The 22,370-nt window shown below is 56.4% G+C and overlaps 2 protein-coding genes across 2 annotated transcripts in view; one reads left to right on the forward strand and one right to left on the reverse strand.

Moving 5' to 3' along the window:
* Window positions 1-10,699, reverse strand: part of Epg5 (ectopic P-granules autophagy protein 5) — a 37,813-nt gene extending 27,114 nt beyond the window's left edge. Inside the window, exons 1-14 of the mRNA XM_037233821.1 lie at window positions 10,592-10,699; window positions 9,208-9,286; window positions 7,772-8,921; window positions 7,407-7,630; window positions 7,022-7,169; window positions 6,123-6,316; window positions 5,678-5,780; window positions 4,858-5,059; window positions 4,063-4,235; window positions 3,389-3,529; window positions 2,540-2,739; window positions 2,035-2,092; window positions 1,415-1,638; window positions 877-1,020 (exon numbers count right to left, since the gene is read on the reverse strand). Of these exons, the coding sequence (XP_037089716.1) occupies window positions 877-1,020; window positions 1,415-1,638; window positions 2,035-2,092; window positions 2,540-2,739; window positions 3,389-3,529; window positions 4,063-4,235; window positions 4,858-5,059; window positions 5,678-5,780; window positions 6,123-6,316; window positions 7,022-7,169; window positions 7,407-7,630; window positions 7,772-8,824 (2,864 nt within the window). The 5' untranslated portion in view covers window positions 8,825-8,921; window positions 9,208-9,286; window positions 10,592-10,699. The remainder of the gene's footprint in view (window positions 1-876; window positions 1,021-1,414; window positions 1,639-2,034; window positions 2,093-2,539; window positions 2,740-3,388; window positions 3,530-4,062; window positions 4,236-4,857; window positions 5,060-5,677; window positions 5,781-6,122; window positions 6,317-7,021; window positions 7,170-7,406; window positions 7,631-7,771; window positions 8,922-9,207; window positions 9,287-10,591) is intronic.
* A 298-nt stretch (window positions 10,700-10,997) lies between these two features.
* LOC119109737 (nudix hydrolase 8) lies at window positions 10,998-19,773 on the forward strand. The gene is made up of 6 exons (XM_037233486.1): window positions 10,998-11,112; window positions 14,159-14,336; window positions 15,076-15,167; window positions 17,831-18,044; window positions 18,527-18,729; window positions 19,560-19,773. The coding sequence occupies exons 2-6, from the start codon at window positions 14,222-14,224 to the stop codon at window positions 19,731-19,733; spliced, it is 798 nt and encodes a 265-aa protein (XP_037089381.1). The 5' UTR covers window positions 10,998-11,112; window positions 14,159-14,221; the 3' UTR covers window positions 19,734-19,773.
* The last annotated feature ends 2,597 nt before the right edge of the window (window positions 19,774-22,370 follow it).

Genomic DNA, 22,370 nt, shown 5'->3' on the forward strand with positions numbered 1-22,370 from the left:
GCTGGCCGTAACTGGGGAGACACAGACGGAGGTCAGGTCACGGGGTCACCAGCGGTACAGGTCACTGCTGGCCGTAACTGGGGGACACAGACAGAGGTCAGGTCACGGGTCACCAGCGGTACAGGTCACTGCTGGCCGTAACTGGGGAGACACGGACAGAGGTCAGGTCACGGGGTCACCAGCGGTACAGGTCACTGCTGGCCGTAACTGGGTGACACAGACAGGGGTCAGGTCACGGCAGACGGCAGACGGCGGACGGACGGACGGACGGATGACCGTTCAGTCACTGGCCAGCTGATAGACCGCAGAAAAATGCACTGGCAAATGATTGCTAACTGTGTACCTTTCAAACTATGCCAGACCGATGTACGATTGGCACCTACGCCAATTACTAACTTAAAGCTGGCTTAGGGCAGAACTGACCTTGGAGTGAGATATCTTGCTCCAACAGACCGAATTATGTAACTTGATCAGTTCACGCGATAGCTCCACTTGCTTATTAGGTATGATATTGTATTGCACAGTTCAAGATAATTGTAATGACGTGCAAATTACGTCTTGAAAAAATACGGCCAGTTGCTTCTGCTTTGTACCATGTCACAAGGTGATGGGTTTAATATTGGCTAACATTTATCAGCGACTATCAGGTATAAGCATTGGTTTCCCGCTCCACTTTCTTGTAAGCGACACAACATCCGTGCGACATCCCGCAATCATCCGGTTGCTCGAAACGCCAAAGAATTCCGTTTCCCCCGCACGAAGACAGCTGGGAGCGTCAGGCGCCCTCCTTGGTCGGGGCGGCGCACGGCGCGCCAGGCCACGCCCACCCCCGCCGGGTGTCCGGCTGGGCCCGGGAGCGGTCCGCGTGGGACCCACCATCTGTGTCCAGTGACGTGTCGCTCGATAACGCCGGCCACCTGCAGCAGTAGCGGCCCCGGCTGGCCGGCCACCACGAGCGTCTTCATCATCTTCAGGTAGCTCTGGTCGGCCGTCACGATCGTCTGCAGCAGCAGCGGCAGCCTGCGCGGGGGGAGGGGGAGGCACGCCGTCAGGGCCAGAGGCGGCGGCGGCGCCACGACCGCCCGACACCGGACCGACAATGGCGCCGCCGGACCTTGAGCAAGACCAAGCCCTGCGCAGCGAGCTCCTGGCGTACGTGGAATACCTACCCGAAATGGAGCGACCGCGGTCTCCGCCACTGGTCCTAAACACGGGGGAGAAAACGCCGTCGCACCCGAACGTCAGCGCACGCTTGCACGCACGTCAAGTGAAGGCGTGGGCGACGACGTGCTGCGGCAGCCAGCCACATCCCACCTCACCGAAACAGAGAAGGCCCGTGTGGGCCCGTCCCGCGCCCCTGTCGCAACCGAACTCGCGAGACGCGCGCCCCCTCGGCACCGCGCCCAGCACTCACGCGTCGGCGTGTGCAAGCGCGTCCGCGTTGTCCACGAACAGCGGCACGACCAGCTCGAGCAGGTGCGCGACGGCGGCTGGCCGGCCGCTGGCGACCAGGCCGGTCAGCCGGCTCAGGCCGCGCTCCAGCAGCAGCGGCACGCTGTGGCCATCGGCCGTCATCAGCAGGGTGGCGTACGAGGCGAGCGGCTGGTCCTGGCGGCACGCCTCCTCCAGCGCCGCCACCTGGCGGCGGAGAGCCGGCCGGGTCAGGCCCCACAGCCGGCGACGTCACGCCGCAGGGGCTGGCGCACGCAGCCGGCGGTACGCAGCGGCCAGGGCCAGTCCGCGTGGCGGACGGCACACGCTGAGCTCAGCAAGGCGCCGGTCAGCTGCTGTTGTCAGCGCACACAAACTGCGCAACACGCTGAGAGCAGAACACCGGACGACAATGAACCATGGCGCCAGGGCTCCCGTACCTGCTCCCCGCCGGTCGGGCGGTGCCGGGACCGGCCCCCCACCGGCGCCGCTGCTCATGTCGCCCGCGCTCACCTCTGGCTGCTCGGGCGTCGGCACGCCGGCCAGCACGGCGGCCGGCTCGGCCAGCAGCTGGTCAGCCGCGCCGTCCGGCTGGTCCAGCACGTGCAGCCGCAGCAGCTCCACCTGTGTCCAGGCCCAGTCCTGGAAGCGTCGCTCGGCGCTGTCGGCCACGAGCGCCGCCAGCGCGCCCACCTGTGACGCGTGGAAGTCGGAGTCAGAAAGGCGGCGGTGCGGTGAGGCGCGCGCGTGTGAAAAACACGCGGCACAGAGCGAGCGGTTCGCACCATAAACATCGTGATGACAATATTACCGATGTCGTGTAACGCGCTCCGAGGTTCCCCAAAACATGTTGAGTTCCAGCACAAACACATCCAGACATATTTTAGGTCAATTACTGAAATACCATCGCACACAGTTACACAACGATTAGCGAAAAGCAGGTACACGTTTCGTTGCCGACCATGGGTTCAAGCCTTTCCAGTGTGTGACTGACCGCCCCGCCCGCCCTCCACTGACCTGGCGGCGTCCCTCGCCGAGCAGACCGGCAGCGCGGCCGGGCTCGGGCGCCCGCGCCGCCTGCGCCGCCACGGCGGCGAGCGCGGCGCGCCGGTGGAACTCGGCTGGCAGTGCCAGCTGCGGGCTGTAGGGCCGCACGCCCCAGTCGAGCCGCGCCAGCACCAGCTGCGCTAGCCGACTCTCGACCGAGTCCAGCGCGTGCTCGGCCAGCCAGGAGCACACTTGCGCCATGTCGCTGCCCGACGGCCGCCACAGCCGCAGCGGCAGGCCGGAGAACAGGTACAGCGCGATCTGCCACCCCGCCACCCGCCCCCGGTCACTCATCACGCGCCAACACGCTCAGCAGACGCTTTGGTGACGAAAGTGGCAGTGGGGTCGCGCGCGCGCGCGCGTGTGCGTATGCGTGTGCGTGTGCGTGTGCCACTCAGAGTTGAACCATGAGTTCACAGAGTAACTATGAGTTCCGGCGCGCGTCTCATCAACACAAACCTGAACGACCGCCGCCCCTAACGCTGGCGGATAAGGCAAGACATATCGCGTCGCGGCAGCTCCAGAGGGCAGCTGCAGCACACCGGGGCATCACATGCCATAGAACGGCACGAGCGGTGCTCGCGAACCCAAAAGGACCGTCTCAGTCCCAGCCGCGACCGCTGGCGGAAGGCGGCAAGCAATTTGTGGGACCGAGCGGCGCGATTACTATTGGAATACAGATCACATCCTTTACCTAACCGGAGCTGGATTAACCGGATTGGCACCACATCATCCCATCACGTCGCATATCAGCAAAATGGCATGGTCAGACGGCGCTCATCAATGCCTGCAATTTGCCAAACTAAGGAATCGCGTCACTGTAGAGTCCCGGGTATGTATTTACTTAAGGCGGGAGTGCGAGATCGTCCATACTGGAAACGGAGCGCTGTCCGAGCGCTGACGTGCTCACCTTGCCCATGGTCTGCATGTGCTCCTGCGTCAGCGACAGTGTGTAGGAGATGACGAAGGGGTGTCGGTTGCAGACGGCTGCCAGCAGATCTCGCCCCGAGCGGGAGCACAGCTCGCGGGTGGTCAGCGTCACGAACGACACCTGTGTCAGGGGGACACACCTGACGCCGGGCCGACACGTCCGACGCCAGGGCTGACGTGGGGAGCGACGCAACTGAAACCCGGCTGAAAACCAAGACCCCGACAATGGCTCCACGCATGATACTTGTCCCGGATATGACAAGCTTATACAACATCTAAAACGCGTCTTGATTTCAACAGACATGAAACAATCACATGCGTGGGTCTTACCACAAGCTAATCTAGATGGCACGTGTCTCCAGTTAGTGTGGGTTATCGGACACGTTTACAAGTGTCGCTACATAACGCTGGGCCGAGCTCTCAGCTTCCCAGTGGCATAGCAGCTGACATATGCTAGCATCCAAGGAGTTACCACATACCCAAAACATACTGTACATTCATTCTAGCTTCATTCCAGCGCAAAACAACATACATTCGCCATTTGCATCAGGCCCGACAAGTACAATTCGTTAGTACCAGCGAAACGAGCGGTCTACATCGCTGGCGAGCGGCAACCGGGATGGGAGGGGACGGGAAGGGGGGGGGGGCACTCACCTGCACCAGGTCGCGGGTGACAGCCTTGATGAAGGTGCGCTCGCGGTGCCCGCGCGCCATGGCCATGTTGGCCAGCGCCGTCAGCCGGAAGTAAACCTCCGACTGGCTCATGTGCACCAGCTGGTGCTCGAACATCGAGTGGAACGTCGGCGAGAACACCTCGGCCGCCCAGGCTGGTGATGGCGGGTTACGCTCAGTCCAGGGTTCACGGAAGGTCAGCCATGGGTCAAGCGTGGGGTCATGGGTAGGACAGGGGCAGCAGCGAGTCGGATACGAAGAGTCACGGGTCGGACACGGACAGTCATGGTTTGGACACGAACAGTCACGGGCTGGACATGGACAGTCATGGCTCGAACACGCACAGTCACGACACGGATACGGACAGTCATGGCTCGAACACGCACAGCCACGACCCGGACACGGGACAGTCATGGCCCGAACACGCTTAGTTACGACTAGGACACGGACGGTCATGGCTCGGACGGTCAATCGGAACCACACTGCGGTCGGCTAAGTAAAATACCGCGGTGTAAACGAACAGCTACGGTACGCCACCCGACTCCAAACCCCCCAGCGACACCCACGGTAACGCCAGAAGAAATGTACCACAGCCTCACAGAGCTCCACCAATGGGAGTTCTGACGAGATGAACCCTTTTCAATGAAATCGGCGGGCACACACAGCAGCCTGGCATCTCCGTGCATCTGCTGCACAGCATCGCCGATCCGGCACAGCGCGCGAACACCGAGTGGCCAGTTGATGGCGACAGGGGGAGGGAGGAGAGACGCCACTGACCGTCGTCCTGATCCTGGGGCACGGCTGGCAGCGAGTCCGTCTCCTGCGCTCGGCCGGACGTGTGGAACAGCCAGAGCAGCTTCCAGGCGGTGCGCGGTGTCAGCCGGCCGAACGGGAAGCTGGCCAGGAAGTGCCACACGGCCAGGCGGGGCGACGCGAGCAGACGCACCGCCGACCGGCACACGAAACTGTCGTACTCCACCTGTCGGCAAACCAAACTGTCGTACTGCACCTGTCGGTACACGAAACTATCGTGCTGCACCTGCCGGCACACGAAACTGTCATACTCCATTTGCCGGCAAACCAAGCTGTCGTACTGCACCTGTTGGCACACGAAACCGTCGTGGTGCACCTGTCGGCAAACCAAACTGTCGTACTGCACCTGTCGGCACACGAAACCGTCGTGCTGCACCTGTCGGCAAACTAAACTGTCGTACTGCACCTGTCGGCACACGAAACTTTCGTGCTGCACCTGTCGGCAAACCAAACTGTCGTGCTGCACCTGTCGGCGCAGAAACTGTCGCACCCCACAGATCGGCACACGAAGCTGTCGTACTGTACCTGTCGGTACACAAAACTGTCGTATTAGACCTGTCGGCAAATCAAACTGTCGTAATGCACCTGTCGGCACACGAAACTGTCGTATTCCAGCTGTCGACGGCACTGGTGCACTCCTCAAAGCGCGTCAAACATCGACTTGCTAACCAGGAAGTCATTCCAAATTTTTGTCTTCACGTGGTCAGGGGCAATGTAAACAATCAAACGTCATTACAGTATTCGATCATGCTGTTTGTTCAACCGCAGACGGCATGTCTCTCACCAGCAGGCGGCCCTTGGTGGCCATGTCGTCTGATGACGTCACGCTGTAGCTCTCCCAGTGATCGGTGACGTAATGCACCAGGTGCAGCACCTGATGGCACAGCCTGGACCGGCCCAGGAGCGGGGCGTCAGTCCAGGCCGCCAGAGAGGGTGTTTGGTGGGTATACAGCTACACTTAAGCCAAAGCCCGCCGCGAAGAGCAGCGCCGATCGAGACATCGATCTCGCCCGGGCCACATATTGTTTGCAAGCAATCTACCGGCCGTTTTCCCACGCAGCGGACAAATACATAAAGCTCTCTTGCACTGGACTACACAATACTTCAGGCGTAACATCGCGCTTCAAGCAATAAACATGGCGTCATGAAACAATGAAGGAAGCGTCGCCGACAGGACCGAGCCTGACCACGTCCTAGTTTGTTGTCATCCCTCCGCTGCAGTACTGTACCGCTTGTTGAGCTGCCGGTGTGTGGTGCCGCAATACTCGGCCAGCCCCGCGGCCAGGATGGCGATGATCTGCGACGCGCAGGCGAACAGGTGCAGCAGGTCGCGGCTGGTGGAGAAGGCCGGGTCGTACACGTCGGCACCGTCCGGGCCTCGGCCCATCCGCAGCATGTGGCGCATCAGATCCGCCCACGGCAGCTGCCGGCACAGGTCAGCACGGGTCAGCACGGCACGGGTCAAATGGGTCAGCATGGCAAATGTCACATGGATCGGCACAGCACAGGTCACATGGGTCAGCACGACACAGGTCACATGGGTCAGCACACCACGGGTTACATGGATCAGCACAGCATATGTCACAAAGGTCAGCATGGCACAGGCCACACAGATCGGCACAGCACATGTCATATGGGTCAGCACAGTCCACGTTACATGGGTCACCACAGAACAGGTCACACTGCTCACCACAGCACATGTCCTATGGGTCAGCACAGAGCAGGTCACACAGGTCAGCACAGCATAGGTCACATGGGTCAGCATGGCACAGGTCACACAGGTCTGCATGACACAGGTCACATGGGTCAGCAGGGCACAGGTCACATGGGTCAGCACGGACCAAGTCACATGGGTTGGCACGACACAGGTCACACGGGTAAGCTTCGCACAGGTCACACAGGTCTGCGCAGCACAGTTCACATGAGGCAGCACAGTACAGGTGACTGGTGATATGCTAGCACGGCCGAAATGACAAGCAGATCGCCAGCAAACATGATATGGTTGACATGGTAATGTTCCACGGCTGGTGGCAAACGTATGGTCAAATGAAGACACAGGACGAGCTTCACAAGGCGGTACGGCGACTGTCAATGCATCACAAGCAGTGCGTCCTCCATCCGCACCTACCTGGTTGAACAGGGCGACGAGGTCGGCCTCCTGCAGCTTGAGGTAGCCGGCCGTCTTCTCGGCCTCGTCCTCCTCGTCCTCCAGCATCACCCACTCGTCCTCCCCGCGCTCCAGCCGGCCGCTCAGCGCCAGGAACTGCGCTCGCTCCCTGCGCCAACGCCGGCACGGTCACGCGGCGGATCGACCGGCCGGCCTCTCATCGAGGACGCCAGCAGCGGTCAGACCGCCGGCTGACCAGGCGGCTCCCGTCGGAGTGGCTGCACAACGGACAGAGACAGCCTCGCCGGCACCTGCGGTGCCGAGAGACAACAGACGGGCCAGGTCCCCGCGGAACGCCCGTCCTGTGCACGCCAATCGAGGCATTCACTGGCGAGGCTAGGCTTACCTGACGGGTGACAGCATGACAGCCAGCGCCGTGATGGCGTGGTCGAGCCCGGCGGGCACGTCGGGCCGCGGCGGCTGCAGCAGCGGCGCCGCCCACTGCGCCCAGCCGCTCGGGCAGCGCAGCACCTGGTGCAGCACGAACAGGTGGTCGTTGACGGTGCCGAGGCGCAGCAGCAGCGCAGCCAGCCGCAGAAGCCAGCTGCGCGTCGTGCGCAGGAAGCCGGCCTCGGCGCCACCGCGCCGCTGGTGCGCGAACAGCACCGCGCAGCAGCCGCGCAGCGCGCCGGCGCAGCGCTCCAGCCGCGGCGAGTCGTACTGCAGGCGCGCAGCGGCCGGCGGCGGCGGCGCCACCTCCGGGAACTCGGCCGTCAGCCGATGCAGGTGCGTCTCCACCTGCAGGCGCGCCTGCAGCAGGCTAAACGCGTGCAGCGCGTGTGCGTCGTGCAGCAGGCAGCGCAGCGCTGCCAGCGCACGCCGCAGGTCCTCCAGCGCTGCCTTGTCCAGCACGGCGCGCCGGAACTCGTGCGAGGCGCTCAGACTGCGTCCGTCGTCACACTCGGCCTCACCGCGCACGCTGCTGCGCGCCAGGTCCCAGCAGCGCGAGCGGCCACCCTCGTACTGCTCGTGCAGCTGTTCGTGTTCGCGCGCGCTGGCACGCAGCGCGGCGCCGGCGCGCCGGTAGCCCTCCACCAGCGCGTCGAACTCGTCGGCGCGGTCGGGCCCGTACTCGCGGACGAACAGCTCGGCATACTGCTCACGGCTGGCCAGCTCCTCGTTGCGGTAGAACTCGGCGAGCTCCGCGTCCGTCAGCGGCGTCACCTCCTGGCCCAGGCACAGCATGGACGCCTTCTTCTCCGTCTCGAAGAAGAAGGGACCCTCCGAGATCGACACCTGGCTGGAGCTGAGCGAGAGCGGCGTGGCCGGCGACTCGGCCACCGGCGCCGACGGCTCGGCGCCGTCCGCCGCTAGCTCGGCGTCGAACTCGCAGGCTGCCAGGTCCGGGTACAGCACGTGGTGAGCGGTCATCTCCGGCATCGCCAGCGCCGTGAACGGCGAGCCTGCCACGCTCGCGTCGGTCGAGGCTTCGGAAGTGCGGTCGGCGGACACGGCGGCGTCCGCCGAACACTCAGACCGGTCGGCGCGCGCGGTGGGAACCGTCCAGTGGTCGGCAGCTTGTGCGGCAGCACCTGTGCCATGCTCTGCAGCACGGTCGGCACTCTCGGCAGCGTCCGTGGCACGCTCCGGTAAGTGGGTCCGCGCGGGCTGGCCGCCATGAGCGGCGGCGTCGGTCGTCGTCGTTGGCGGCGGCGGCGGCGGCGGCGGGCTCGTGGGCCGGTCGATGCGCGGACGCCGAGCTCGGTGCCGGGCAGGACTCCATCGCGACCTGCGCGGCGTCCAAGGCCACCTCCGGGGCGGCATGGCTGTGGGCCGGCGGGAGGCGCACAGCCGCCAGCGACGCCGTCACATCCGCCGCTGCCTCCAGGGACTCCGGCGGATGCCGAGCGCGAGGCTTCGCCTGCGGCATGTGCATGGATGTCAGTCATGTGTTATTCTATAGATGTCTAGGTGGGAGATTACTTGCAAAAAGGCCAGCAAATAAATGGCAGACATGCCATATGTTACAGCATGCAACCATGCAATGTGGTTAGAAACCCACATTACCATTCACAATCATTACACAAAGTTTTGAAGCTTCACTCCCCAAGCTTGCAGTTCAGAGTGAATGAACTTTTAAACCAACATCTTTTGATAATTACTTGAGATGACTCATAAGCAATTGACAACATACAATGGATGCTTACCTTGGACTTTCCTTTAGGCTTCTTGACAGCTTCCATCTGAAACCTTTTTAGATGCCCTTCTTGTCATGTACCAAAAGGTCTGAAATGTAGGGACAATGTATAAACCACAAATGTTGAGATCAGTCAAAAAGTTTGAATATCATGTTTTGTTAAGTTAGATGGCATTGGCCTGCATGAGTACACCTATCATGAAAGACTGATACCTGTCCTACCTGGCTTGCTGATATAGGTCAGTGCATTGATAAAGAATAAGCATGGCTATATAACATGAGAGGCAGAGGGCAAACTCCAATCCCAAATAGAATAATTTAAGCCCCTTATAACTGTGGGCATTGAAGTGATGTGAGACCTTACAAACATAGGAATTCATTCTCCCTATGAATGTTGGCCAGTAAGCTTAAGGTCACATACTTAACAAATATCTTGAGTTTTGAAGGTCAAACAGTCTTCATGAAGGTAAAGTTAAATAAAATTTCCTTTTCCACTACCTGGATCTAAATCACCAGCATACTTATCAGAGAAGGTGAAACCATTTTTGGGGTGGGTCCTCCCTTAGGACAGGCAACTCATCACTGGCATATATATGTTATGTCTTATATATCATCCAACTCAGTTTAAAACCATTCATAACCATATCAGAGCACTGGCTGGTCATAAAAGAATGACACAAGTAGTGAAACAAAACAAGATGAGAGGTCCAGTGAACACATCATTAACCAAATTTCTCCCATTTCAATTCATCAGCATGCAAAAGTTAACCTCCAATCATTATTTTGGTACAAATTCATCACAATCCACCATCAACCAACAATAACTTGATAGCTAGTATCATGGCAAAATCAATGGCGCACATCACTATTGACCTAACTGACCTTTCCCCAGCTTGCTGCTAAGGTCCAAGAAATGGGAGACTCTTAATGACAGTTTGGATTTTGGCAGAGCAGCCATTTGTTTGTTGCTCAGGGCAAATATCAATAGTACTTCACAACTCCCATCTATCTACCTGATACACTCCTCTTCTGCCTTAATGTTGTGCTGGCTTCACCCAGTCACACACATAAGGCCTTGCCTGCCACTCACTTGGCTTTACTTTTAGTTACCTCAGTAGGCACAACCCTTAATGACCTGCCACCTTTCCTCTCGAAAGAACTGCACACACACCTTTACACATATATATGTACACCTTCTTGTACTTTTTCCACTTGTCAATCAAGCCCCAAGCTTCTCTAACGTAAGGCTGCACCGATTGCACCCCAGGTCGAAGACATATCGTGTTAATGGCCCCAATTTCTCCAGTGATCTTTCGATAACGTGAAACTGGGACAGGGTATACTGAAACTGGCATGACTCAAAACTGCATTATGCAATATGCATTGCTGCGTACCTCGTTTCAATCCTGGCAATTCAACTTCAATGAAAAGGCTTTGACACATCACCCCCAGAGATGCGCACCTGGCAGCGAAACCACATAGCATACCTAGCATGCCTTCACTTGTTTACACGATGGAACAAAGATGCTACAGCAGATCACCAAGGACGTCAAAGTCGTACGTAGTCAGAACGCACGCCGTAGGACGAATACAAGGTGGGTACGCATCATCAGGGCAGGTATATACTCCTACGGGCTAAAACATTATTGTATGTTACGCTAAGAAATAAAGTCAAAGTGCAGTAGCATCTATCTGATGCTAAGGAAGCTAAGTCAACTTTTTCAGCACAGCTGTCTGCCAGCGGCAGTATATTAGTAGCTTCTTTCTTTAGGGAACCTGCTGCTCAACGTGCCGCGGAATGTCTCGTTGCTGTAAACAATTCGCTGGCCTCTTCTGCAATAATCGGTGTTTGTTCAGCCAAAGGCTCGGCCTTTTTATTGTTGGGAGGAGTAGCGGAAAAATAATAGTGAACTGGGTAAGCTCATATCATTTGAACCCCACGCTGCCATTGATTATTTATTTTATAGATACATTTGTGCCCGTGGCGATGATGGCAATTGGGACACAAATCCTCGTTCCTTTTATAAATGAATGTATAGGATATCAAGCCTGGGCACGGTCTTGAAATTTTTGGCTATCAATTTTTCTTCCACTCCATGCATTCTGAATGAATAGTTATGCAGAGGTTTGTCTTTAAACCATAGTGGAAGAGCTGGTAAGGTGGTACAGGAGGTCTCAGTGTGTGAGACCCAGTCTGAAAAGTGAATGTTTATGTACATTGGTAGTCAGACTGGTCATAGTTTGGTGTATGGTCAGCACCAATTTTAGCAATTAGAGCCAGCAGAATATACTCTTGGGAGCCTCAGTATGTGACACCCAGACTGAAAAATACATGCTGCACTGAACATGTCACATGCAGCAGCTGCAACATCATTACAAAAATTTCAGTGTATGCTTAGTGTAAACTGGAACAGTCACAATCACATGATCACTCACAGCTGGACCACAAATCACATGCTATGTGAAACATGTGAGGTGCAGTAGTAAAATTATGAAACAGTGCCACAAATTCAAGTGTAAGTGTGCCATGAATGTTGAGTGCTCTATGTTTGATGGCTAGCCACCACTAAATTCAATGGCTCAAGGGCCAGTGTATAGAATATGTAGAAGAGTGGTGTAATGGGAATTCTGGTAAAAATGACCCAGTGTGTCCTAAAAGATCATGTTCAAGCAAAAACCAGACTTCAGTACAAGGGCCCATGACCTGCTTTCAGCCACTACACACACCAGTTTCAGTGCACTGATCTCACTTGCAGCACTCTAGTGCTGCATGTAAGTTTCTGTGGAGAGATGCTTCAACAAAACCCCATCAAGACCTGTTGTGTTTTTGCTGACTGGTACCAATGTCACTATGATGACTTTCCTGCTATCATGTATTACATGCGGGACTTATTATGTGAAGGGTGCTCTGGGCATTCTGTTGTGGAGGGATGGACTACCATTATCTTTACCTTTCAGGTGATGCTGTTCAAACACCATATTGTTGTGTGACTGTACTTCAGGGAAGGGCCACATGTGATCTGTGTTGACTGATATATAAAATGATGCTTATTGAAACAGAACATCAATATTAGTTATTTCACATTGTTACAGGCAGTCTTAACACTATCACAAAAAATACAGGTACCTATATGCAAGCAGGGAATTCTTGCCTATTGCATAACATGCTCAACTTTGTGGCATATTAAAACTATCCAAGATTAGCCCATAGTTTCATCACTGGGGTACAAATACCCTCCCTGTCAGAAAAAAACAGCCCAAAGCCAAGATATAATGGCAGAGTTCCCTTGTTAGGGTAAGGCGTAAGGTCTTCCACTACATCACATTCCACTGGTTTAGTCTGCCAGTTAGGCTAGTTTTCTCAATTTTTTTTCACAATGAGTCATTTTTTAGGGAACAGTATTGTTTCCTCCTGTTTTTGAACACCTTCTGTGCCCATTTGGACAAGCTGACAACTAATCTCAAGAGTTTGATATGAGAAAGAATGGCCTTCAGCTCCCAGGGTGTCGGCTCTTCCGTGGCAGCGGCGCTGCGTGCGGCCCTGGCAGCCGTGCCGTCCCCGCCTCAGCCGGCGGCTGTCCGGTGCCAGTCGAGCCAGTGCGCCAGCGCGCCCGTTCGGCCGTGGTGTGGCGCGGCCCCGGCCTCTCTGGAACGGTCCGCACGTAAGCCCGTGGCCGGCTCAGGCGGCCGTTCGTGCGTCCCGGCCGGCGCGGCCTCCGCTCGGGACCCGCGGCCAGCCATATCGGGGGGACAGGCGTCGTGTGGTGACCCGTCCCACCTGAGGCTCACTAGCCACTCCCTCGCCGTCTCGTCTGAGGCTCATCAGCCCCTTCCCCCTCCCTCGCCGTCTCGTCTGAGGCCGATCAGCCCCTCCCCCTCCCTCACCGTCTCCCCTGAAGCTCGTCAGTCCCCTCCCTCGCCGTCTCGTCTGGGGTTCACCAGTCTCCTCCCTCGCCTCCTCGTGAGAGGCTCACCAGCCCCCTCCCTTGCCGCCTCCCCTGAGGCTCGCGAGCCCCTCCCTCTCCGTCTCGCCCGAGGCTCACCAGCCCCCTCCCTCGACGTCTCGTCTGAGGCTCGCGAGCCCCTCCCTCTCCGTCTCGCCCGAGGCTCACCGGCCCCCTCCCTCTCTGTCTCGCCCGAGGCTCACCAGCCCCCTCCCCTCTCATGTCTCACCCGAGGCTCACAATCCCCCCCCTCCATCTCCGTCTCGTCCTGAGGCTCTTCAGTTCCATCCCTCTCTGTCTCACCCAGGCCCTCACCAGCCCCCCTCTCCTCGAAGTCCTCGTCTGAGGCTCGTCAGTCCCCTCCCTCTCTATCTCGCACCAGAGGCTCACCGGCACCAGCACCCCTCCTCGACGTCTCGTCTGAGGCTCGTCAGTCCCCTCCCTCTCTATCTCGCCCGAGGCTCACCGGCCCCCTCCCTCTCTGTCTCACCCGAGGCTCACCAGCCCCCTCCCTCTCTATCTCGCCCGAGGCTCACCAGCCCCCTCCCTCTCCGTCTCGTCTGAGGCTCGTCAGTCCCCTCCCTCTCTATCTCGCCCGAGGCTCACCGGCCCCCCCTCCCTCTCCGTCTCGTCTGAGGCTCGTCAGTCCCCTCCCTCTCTATCTCGCCCGAGGCTCACCGGCCCCCTCCCTCGACGTCTCGTCTGAGGCTCGTCAGTCCCCTCCCTCTCTATCTCGCCCGAGGCTCACCGGCCCCCTCCCTCGACGTCTCGTCTGAGGCTCGTCAGTCCCCTCCCTCTCTATCTCGCCCGAGGCTCACCGGCCTCCTCCCTCGACGTCTCGTCTGAAGCTCGTCAGCCCCCTCCCTCGCCGTCTCACGGTTTGCGGTGCTAATCCACTGCGCCGTTCACCGCCGTTTTGTTTCCAGTGGACCGTGTGACCCGCTGCGTTCAGTTCCCGGCGACCTCTGACGAGACCCGTGCTGCGGGCGGCGACTGAGCGCTGTGTGTGGCCCTCAGGCGGGCGCTGTTGGGCAGCGGCGCGGCGCGGAGTCCCCGGGGCGCGGGCGCGGTCTGGCCACCATGAGCGGCGTCGCCACGTTCGAGGGACAGCCAGACCGCTACCGGGGCGTCGTCGTGGACGTCCTCAAGGAGACGGTGCTCCAGACCACGCACGACTTCGAGGAGCTGCTCAGAGGTGCGCGGTGGCTGTCCGGGTGGTGCCGTTCCCGGTCCGCGGTCTGTGGTCTGGCTCGCTCGGTCCCTGGCCTGCGGCCATGGTCAGTCAGTCCTTAAGCCGGTCCCTGATCACGCTGTGTGTGTTTCAGCCCCTGATTATCTTGCCGCTGGCCGGTGATTCGGTTTACTTGTCTGGGTTTCGGTGCTGGGCACGTATGGTCTGGGCGCGTGCCTCGCAGTGTGCACCCGAAATGGCCGCCTAATTTGATACTGTAGACGGATGAAGCGTGACAAAAGACGTCCCGCGTGTTTGAAAAGATTGTTTTGTCACAGTTAGTCTATCCAGTTGCGGTCCCACCCAGCAGTTAAAGCAACCCGGGTGGCGTGGATGCTGATTGACGCCGATAACATTTCTTTTTCCATATGAGTTGGGATTGCGTCAAGCGGAGTTGGCTCGTATGAAGCTGGAGTATTGTTTGTAATGAAATGCTAAGTTGTTTTTTTCCGAGAGGTACAGTTCCAAGTTGTGAGTCCGTTTGGCTCAAGAAAATGCATTGCGCAATGCCTGAATTAAGGAGTTATTTGCATTGTTTTTCGTTGCATGGCCGTGAAGCATGTAGCTCAACTCGTTCTCATTCGGGGCAAGTCGTTGAACGGTTGCTGTATCTGTTTTTCGTTGTTCTCTGACTGCTTTTGAGCGCGTTTTTCTCTGTGTGAGTTGATGTCACGTTCAATCGTGTTTTTTTTTTTATTTGCAGCTTCCTTGGACAAATGGAGCGCCGATGGTGTTCGTGGTGTATGGTTTCGTGTCGACATCGGACATTCGGAGTTCGTGCCGATCCTAGTAAAGGTACGCTTTGTCCATGACGCCCCAGGCGTACTCAGTGGTGAACACTTCCCTTTGTTTTGTTTTTGTGTTGCATCTAAGACTAGAGACTTTATAGAGACTAAGACTTTTGCATCTAAGTGTTTTGAAGAAGAAATGAGTGTGCTCCGTCATTGTTTTCAGCCATTGCAATAAGGTGTAAATTTGTTACTAGTTCAATTTGCTCCTTGTTGGCATATTATATATATATATATATATATATATATATATATTGGAATATTTTGGCAGAATTCTTTCTTTGATACATATTTGATTAAAAATAACTGCTGACTCAGCATTGACGAGCTTTCTCATGCATCGTTCTAGTTTCCGGGCCTTTGACTTTGCGTCATCGCTTAGATTAAAGATGGTTCGCACAATATTACTCATATATTCATCACTCCCTCCATTCTAACGTTTCGAGGTCTTATCTCACCTTCGGAGAAGACTAAATTGCACAAGAAATAAGTTTTGAGTTTTAAAGGATTAAAAATTGTGCACTACTGTTGTAAAACATCTTTTGGTACGGAGAACATACATGAAGCATAACTTATTGAAGTAAGATGGATTGCTATTTTCATTTTCATACATGTAAGAAACACTCATAATGGGAACATCACAAATACGCAATGGGAACATTATTGTAAGAATCACATCAGAAGTGCTCGCCGCCCACCACGTAGTAGTTCAAGGGTTCTGCAAGAATTTGTCTGTCTGTTTAAGGCCCGAGAGAGTTCGTTAATGAATATGCTTTCCCAAATTTGAAGGCGTCTTCTGTCGCTGCACGTCCGTAAAATGTCAGTACTGTCTGTCAGTTGTTGTATCAATGTCATGCCGTGTTCCTGTCGCATGTGTTCCAGAGGTGCTCCGTCACGTAAGTGCATTGTCAGGCGTCGTGAGAGTGTTGTTGTGGTTACACCAATGTAGTGTATGGGACGAAGTGTGCAGCCTTCGATGTTGCATTGGAATTGATACACTACATTGGTGCATTTTGGTTTGTCGGGTTTGTCTGGGCTGTTTCTCATGAGAAAGTTCGATGTTTTCTTATTACAATAGTAAATGACAATGTCTATTTTGTGGTCGTTTTAACATGTTAAAGGCAAAAACGACCACAAAATAGACATTGTCATTTACTATTGTGATAAGAAAATATCGAACTTTCTTATGAGAGACAGCCCAGACAAACCCGACAAACTAAAATGCACCAATGTAGTGCATCAATTCCAATGCAACATCGAAGGCTGCAAACTTCGTCCCATACACTACCTTGGTGTAACCACAACGACACTCTCACGACGCCTGACAATGCACTTACGTGACGGGGCACCCCTGGACCACATGCGACAGGAACACGACGTGACATTGACACAACAACAACTGACAGACAGCACTGACATTTTACGGACGTGCAGTGACAGGAGACGCCTTCAAATTTGCGGAAGCATATTCATTAACGAACTCTCTCCGGCCTTAAACAGACAGACAAATTCTTGCAGAACTCTTGAACTACTAGGTGGTGGGCGGCGAGCACTTATGATGTGATTCTTACAATAATGTTCCCATTGCGTATTTGTGATGTTCCCATTATGAGTGTTTCTTACATGTATGAAAATTGTCTATAATAGCAATCCGTGTTACTTCAATTAGTTACGCTTCATTTATGTTCTCCGTACCAAAAGATGTTTTACAACAGTAGTGCACAATTTTTAATCCTTTAAAACTCAAAACTTATTTTTTTGTGCAATTTAGTCTTCTCCGAAGATGAGATAAGATCTCGAAACGTTAGAATGGAAGGAGTGATGAATATATGAGTAATTTTGTGCGAACCATCTTTAATCTAAGCGATGACGCAAAGTCAAAGGCCCGGAAACTAGAACGATGCATCAAAAAGCTCGTCAATGCTGAGTCAGCAGTTATTTTTAATCAAACATATATATATATATATACAAAAGCATGTCTGAAGATAAGGTAATAACCGCGTATTGACCACTCAGTATGCATATGCTCCTTACGCAGCATATGCGTCATGAGCGGTTAAAGGTATGCCTAGACACAAGCCATGACATCCAGGCCCGACAGCTTGTCCTCCATTCTGATCATAAACGTGTATGCCACTATGTTTGCCATTGCGGTCACCCAGACAGCACAAGTTTCTTTACCGAAACATCAGGTCGACCTCCCTGCGTTCCTAGCCGTCACGGGTGTGCGTGCCACCGCGCCTACCTCCCTGTGTGCGCCGCCAGCACCAGTCTGTGTACCACTGCGCTAACCTCCCTGTGTACCCCAGCACCAGTCTGTGTACCACTGCACGGACCTCCCTGTGTACCCCAGCACCAGTAAGTGCACCACTGCACTAACCTCCTAGTGTACCCCCAGCACCAGTCTGCGTACCACTGCACTGGCCTCCCTGTGTACCCCCAGCACCAGTCTGTGTACCACTGCGCCGACCTCCCTGTGTACCCCAGCACCAGTCTGTGTACCATGACTGTGCTGACCTCCTGGTGTACCCCCAGCACCAGTCTGTGCACCACTGCACTAACCTCCCAGTGTACCCCCAGCACCAGTCTGTGTACCACTGCGCTGACCTCCCTGTGTACCCCAGCACCAGTCTGTGTACCACTGCCCTGACCTCCCTGTATGGCCGGCAGCATCAGTTTGTGTACCACCACGCGAGGCGCGAGTTCGTGATGCTGGTGCGGTGGCTGCCGCGCGAGGAGTCGGACCAGATCCCGCCGTACGCGCACACGATGATCGGCGTCGGCGGCATGGTCATCTCGGAGGCCGACGACCAGGTGCTGGTCGTGCGTGAGAAGTACTACACACAGCCGCACTGGAAGCTGCCCGGCGGCTTCGTCGAGCCGGGTGAGTCCAGGCCAGGCGGCTGACCGGCTGGGCGTTTGTGCGCCGGTGTGATTTGTTGCTTGTGACTTGTTTGTCCTCGTGACGTGCTGTGGCCATTCTCGGGTGTGTTCGTTGTGGATCACGCGATCACCTGGATGGCGTGCGCGACGTTCGTTAGGAATAGTTGGTGCTGCGAGCGGCAACTGACGATTGTTGGGCTACAGTCGGGTTTCAAAGTCCCGTTGAGCCCGAGACATCTTGGTGTGGTGGTGGCATTGGCGGGGTATCCTGAACTCCTTCTAATAGAGCCTCCTTCTAATAGACCCCGAAGGTGGAACTTCAGACCGTGCGATGCTGGTGTGCTGGTACATGCGTGCTGTAATGTAGCAGTAGTGACCAGTTAGTAAGAATGTTTGACTGGACTGCTAGGTCTGGCTTTCGTTCCACCCGCATGTAAGCTCCACCGACCCACGTCGCCGCTGACTGCCTGGCGCCGGCCGCAGGGGAGGATCTGGCGGCGGCGGCGGTGCGCGAGGTGCTGGAGGAGACGGGCGTTCGCGCCGAGTTTGACTCGCTGCTGGCGTTCCGGCACGTGCACGGCGCCGCGCACGGCTGCTCCGACCTCTACTTCATCTGCCTGATGCGGCCCGTCTCGCGCGACATCAGCATGTGCACTCGGGAGCTGGCCGCCTGCCGCTGGATGCCGGTACTGGGAGGGACGGGGGAGGGGGGGGGGGGGGGGGGCCATCTCCTCTCGGACGTGACCGGTCGGGACGGAAGGGTCAGCCCCGGGACGGAGGTTGTGGCGTTCGCCAGATCCGGTCAGGCGGGTCAGGCTGGGGCAAAGCCATCGTGGACAGCGAGTGATCCTACTCTCCTTGCCTTAGTGCAGATACGCGTCGAGGAAGGAACACGTGTGATACGCATATACCCAGCTGCCTTCTAAACGGGCCAAGCGGGAGTAAGTCGGTGGCGTAACGCGTTTAGCTAGTTATTGTCTGTATGTCGCCTTTTTGTCAGCTATTCGCACGATTTCGTCAGTGCACAGTTCCTCAGGTATGCTGTTTATCGTTCGCAAGTGCACAACAACAGACGTCCTGCGCAGTCAGTTAATGGCGTTACAGAGATCCAGTGACAACGACAGGCCATAAGTCAAGCTTTCTGTTAGTCGCCCCTGAGCGATATCAAAGTTTAAAGAGGCATCACGCCACTTGATATCTGAGCATCGCAGGGCGAACAACGAAGATGAAACGGCTGCGTAGAAGCCAGTTATCGTGCGGAGGGCTGAGATTGGATAACAGCATGTTTATGGGCTCGACCATGGTTAAAATCTGCCATCTCACTGTTTGTATATCGCGACGACTGGTGGGGCAACGCTGTGATATCCCGTCAGTGATCCTGCGATTTTGCCTGACGCATTTGTCGCGCGCCTCAGAGCGTGGGCCTTCTCAGCTCGGCCGCAGCGGCGGCGCCTACGGGGCGCCCGCTCGTGCCGTGTGCCGCCGTGTAACGGGCGCCGCCGCTCCGTGCCGCCAGATCGCCGAGTACGCCAGCCACGCGGACGTGCACGCGCTCAACAAGCACTTCATCACCAAGTACCTCGAGTTCCGCGAACACCGGGCCGCCATGCGGCTGGAGCCAATGCACATCCCTGGCTTCGGGCGCGTGCAGAACGTGTTCTCGCTGACGGTGGGCGGCGGCGGCACGTGACCAACGCGCCGCGTTAGCCGGCGGGCCGGGGCCCGGGGCGGGGTCGCGCCTTCTCAGGTAGCCTGTGCGCCCGCCCCGCCGCGGGCGGCGGGGCGGCGGCAGCCGCAGGGCGCCGCGCGGTAGCTAGCAACTCAGGTGTAATCGCGGCCTTTTCCGCGCTGTCAAGTCCGGGTGCCTTCCTTCCAGCGAGTGCGCTCCGGCGATTCGCGTGCAGTGCTTATGGTCCGTGCTAGTTTGACGCAGCACATCGACTTTTGGTAGTGAGGGTGTTTGCATGCGTGCTAGTGTTCTGTTTGCGGTAACACAGGTCGATATCATGTGGGAGATTTATGTATTGTTTACACCGTTATTCATGCCTTATTGTGAGGCTGATTATGTGTGCCCACCACGATTGGTGCATAGCTCATCATATTTTACCGATAGTACACTACTCACGAGCAAGATCCAAATGTATTGCATTACAAACTGCCTTGTATACCGGCAACAAAGTTTTATTTGAACTGAACTGTGTTTGGCTGCTGGAGTCTCTGCTCCGGGACTTCGTGAATGGCTCGGCGTCATGTATGACAGATGGTGTTCTGGCATACAGCTGGTTGGGTCTGCCGGGTTGGGGGAGCTCTATCATCCGCTTGCTTCGGGCCAGTTATCTTCAACGCTTTGAAGCCTTTGCCACGGAGGCACATCGTCCGGTTCTTCCGAATGACATGCACTATCAGCAAGAGACAGCCCCGTCGCTCCGTCGGTGACTGGAGAGGCGTACGATAAAATGAGTGATTATCTTCCCGAACACCGCTAAGCATGCATTGCATCATTCAAGTCGGGCCGGGGGCGACAATCTGCCAGCACTCGTGAAGAAATCGAACGGAACCGCATTGACTAGACACACACCAAACTAGGGCCGCGTACTTGTCCGCATTACGAAATGGACGCCATAGCTGGCAGCCTCTTACAAACAAGTGATTAAGTCAAATGTGTCCCAGCTTTGGGAAACGAACTGCACCACCCCAAGACAAATTGGTCTTTGCGTGGCAATGAGTGACGAATTTCTTGACGCTTTTGCCCATTTCCAAACTTGAGTCCTCTGAGTCTATGCTTGGCCACACGACAAGAACCCGATCTGGTACTTAATGGCCGCAACCATTGAGGCTATTTCCAGCACATGTCGCGCGCGTCGAACACGATCTAACTATTCCCCCCATCGCCGAATGGTGCGTCTATCGACGCTGCGCCTTCAGTCACGTGATGCCGCCCGCTACCGATTTGAGAACCACGCAGGCTAAACACGCGTCCGTCAGCCCGCGCGACCGCGCCGGCCCCTCTCGTGCCGCTGACATCTGCCTCGCGCCAGCTGCCGTGACCCGGCCGTGCCGCCCAGGGCCGGGTCATGCCACACGGTCGGCCGCTGCCGCCACCCCTCCCCGCCGTCAAACACGGCTATCGTCACGGAACGAACGGACGACCGATTAGATAGCGCCTGGCGGCGGGCGGCGGGCGCTCCCCGGCCTGCCTCGCCGTCCGTCCGGCGCCGCCGTAAGCCCGCGCGCGACGCCGACGCCGCCGGTGACCTCACCCCTCCTCGAGTCGGCGGGCTGAGGGCGGCGGGAAAAATACTGTACATCTAGGGGCTTCGGGGTGGCTCAGTGCTGTTGGTTGTTTGGATAACGGCCCTTCCGACCAGAACTGATCATTTCAGGGATGAGGGAAAGTGGGTAACGGTGGAACACGCGTACATGCACTTGGAGGGCCAACCACCGGGATTTACCCCGCGCATGTGCACTGAAGACCCGGCCGGGTTCCCATTCCCACCGGCTGACACATGCCACTCGTGGCTGACACATGCAGCCTGCCCCGGACAAGCGGGGTGTCGCGAGGATGCAGAATGAAGCAAGATAGGGGATAAGAGTGACGGGACACTTATGCGGATGCACACCAGACCTAATGGCCCGGCCCTAAAGGGCTAACCGCAATATTCACTCGTAAGACCACTCAGAGTGTCCGTGATCTCCTGCCCGCTATCAAAGGCAGGCGACCCGAGCGATCAAGACCGCTGTTTTGTTTGTCAGCTCAGCAGGTGTCCGGGAGACCTTCGGTTGGCATGGCGACGGGTCGTGTGACGCCCGGTGGCCGTGGGTACCTACCTGGAGACAGATACACTGGGAGTACTGAGGCAGACGGCGCTGCACATTGACGCCGGATATTTTGAAGGTGCCTAGGTACATAAATAATATTAGATGATAATAGTGCTATAATGCTAGATAATACGGCATAGATAATACTAGTCGTGACGCTGCAGTTTTTAGGCATCGACAGAGAGAACGCTCTGGGTCTCTGAACATGTCTGCTGAACGAACGGGTATTATTGCAACACAGAGATAACTTCTGGTGTAAACATGCGGCATGTATCAGTAGATCTTCGCGGTGCCGCAAGTTTTCACATGCTTATCCCGCGACTGCCAGGGGTCAGGGTTAAAAGAATCCCCTCCGCGTTTCAGACATTAATTCAAAACCGCACCAGGTAAGTCCGCCAAGCTTTCCGCACCAGACGGATGGTGATTATGGCACACCCCGGGGGAACACAGACTTTACACTACATCAGGTTACTGGGCTGTGACGACATTATCTAAGGCTTACCCAGCA

This window comes from Pollicipes pollicipes, unplaced genomic scaffold, assembly GCF_011947565.3.
Source record: "Pollicipes pollicipes isolate AB1234 unplaced genomic scaffold, Ppol_2.1 Scaffold_7231;HRSCAF=8579_pilon_pilon_pilon, whole genome shotgun sequence".
Classification (NCBI taxonomy): Eukaryota; Metazoa; Arthropoda; class Thecostraca; order Pollicipedomorpha; family Pollicipedidae; genus Pollicipes; species Pollicipes pollicipes.

Excerpts from the sequence above, each read along its gene's own strand:
- LOC119109737 (XM_037233486.1), top strand. The coding sequence starts at position 14,222 with ATGAGCGGCGTCGCCACGTTCGAGGGACAGCCAGACCGCTACCGGGGC. Across the intron at positions 15,168-17,830 it reads TCGTGCCGATCCTAGTAAAG|CATCAGTTTGTGTACCACCA; the intron begins GTACGCTTTGTC and ends TATGGCCGGCAG. Across the intron at positions 18,045-18,526 it reads CGGCGGCTTCGTCGAGCCGG|GGGAGGATCTGGCGGCGGCG; the intron begins GTGAGTCCAGGC and ends CGCCGGCCGCAG.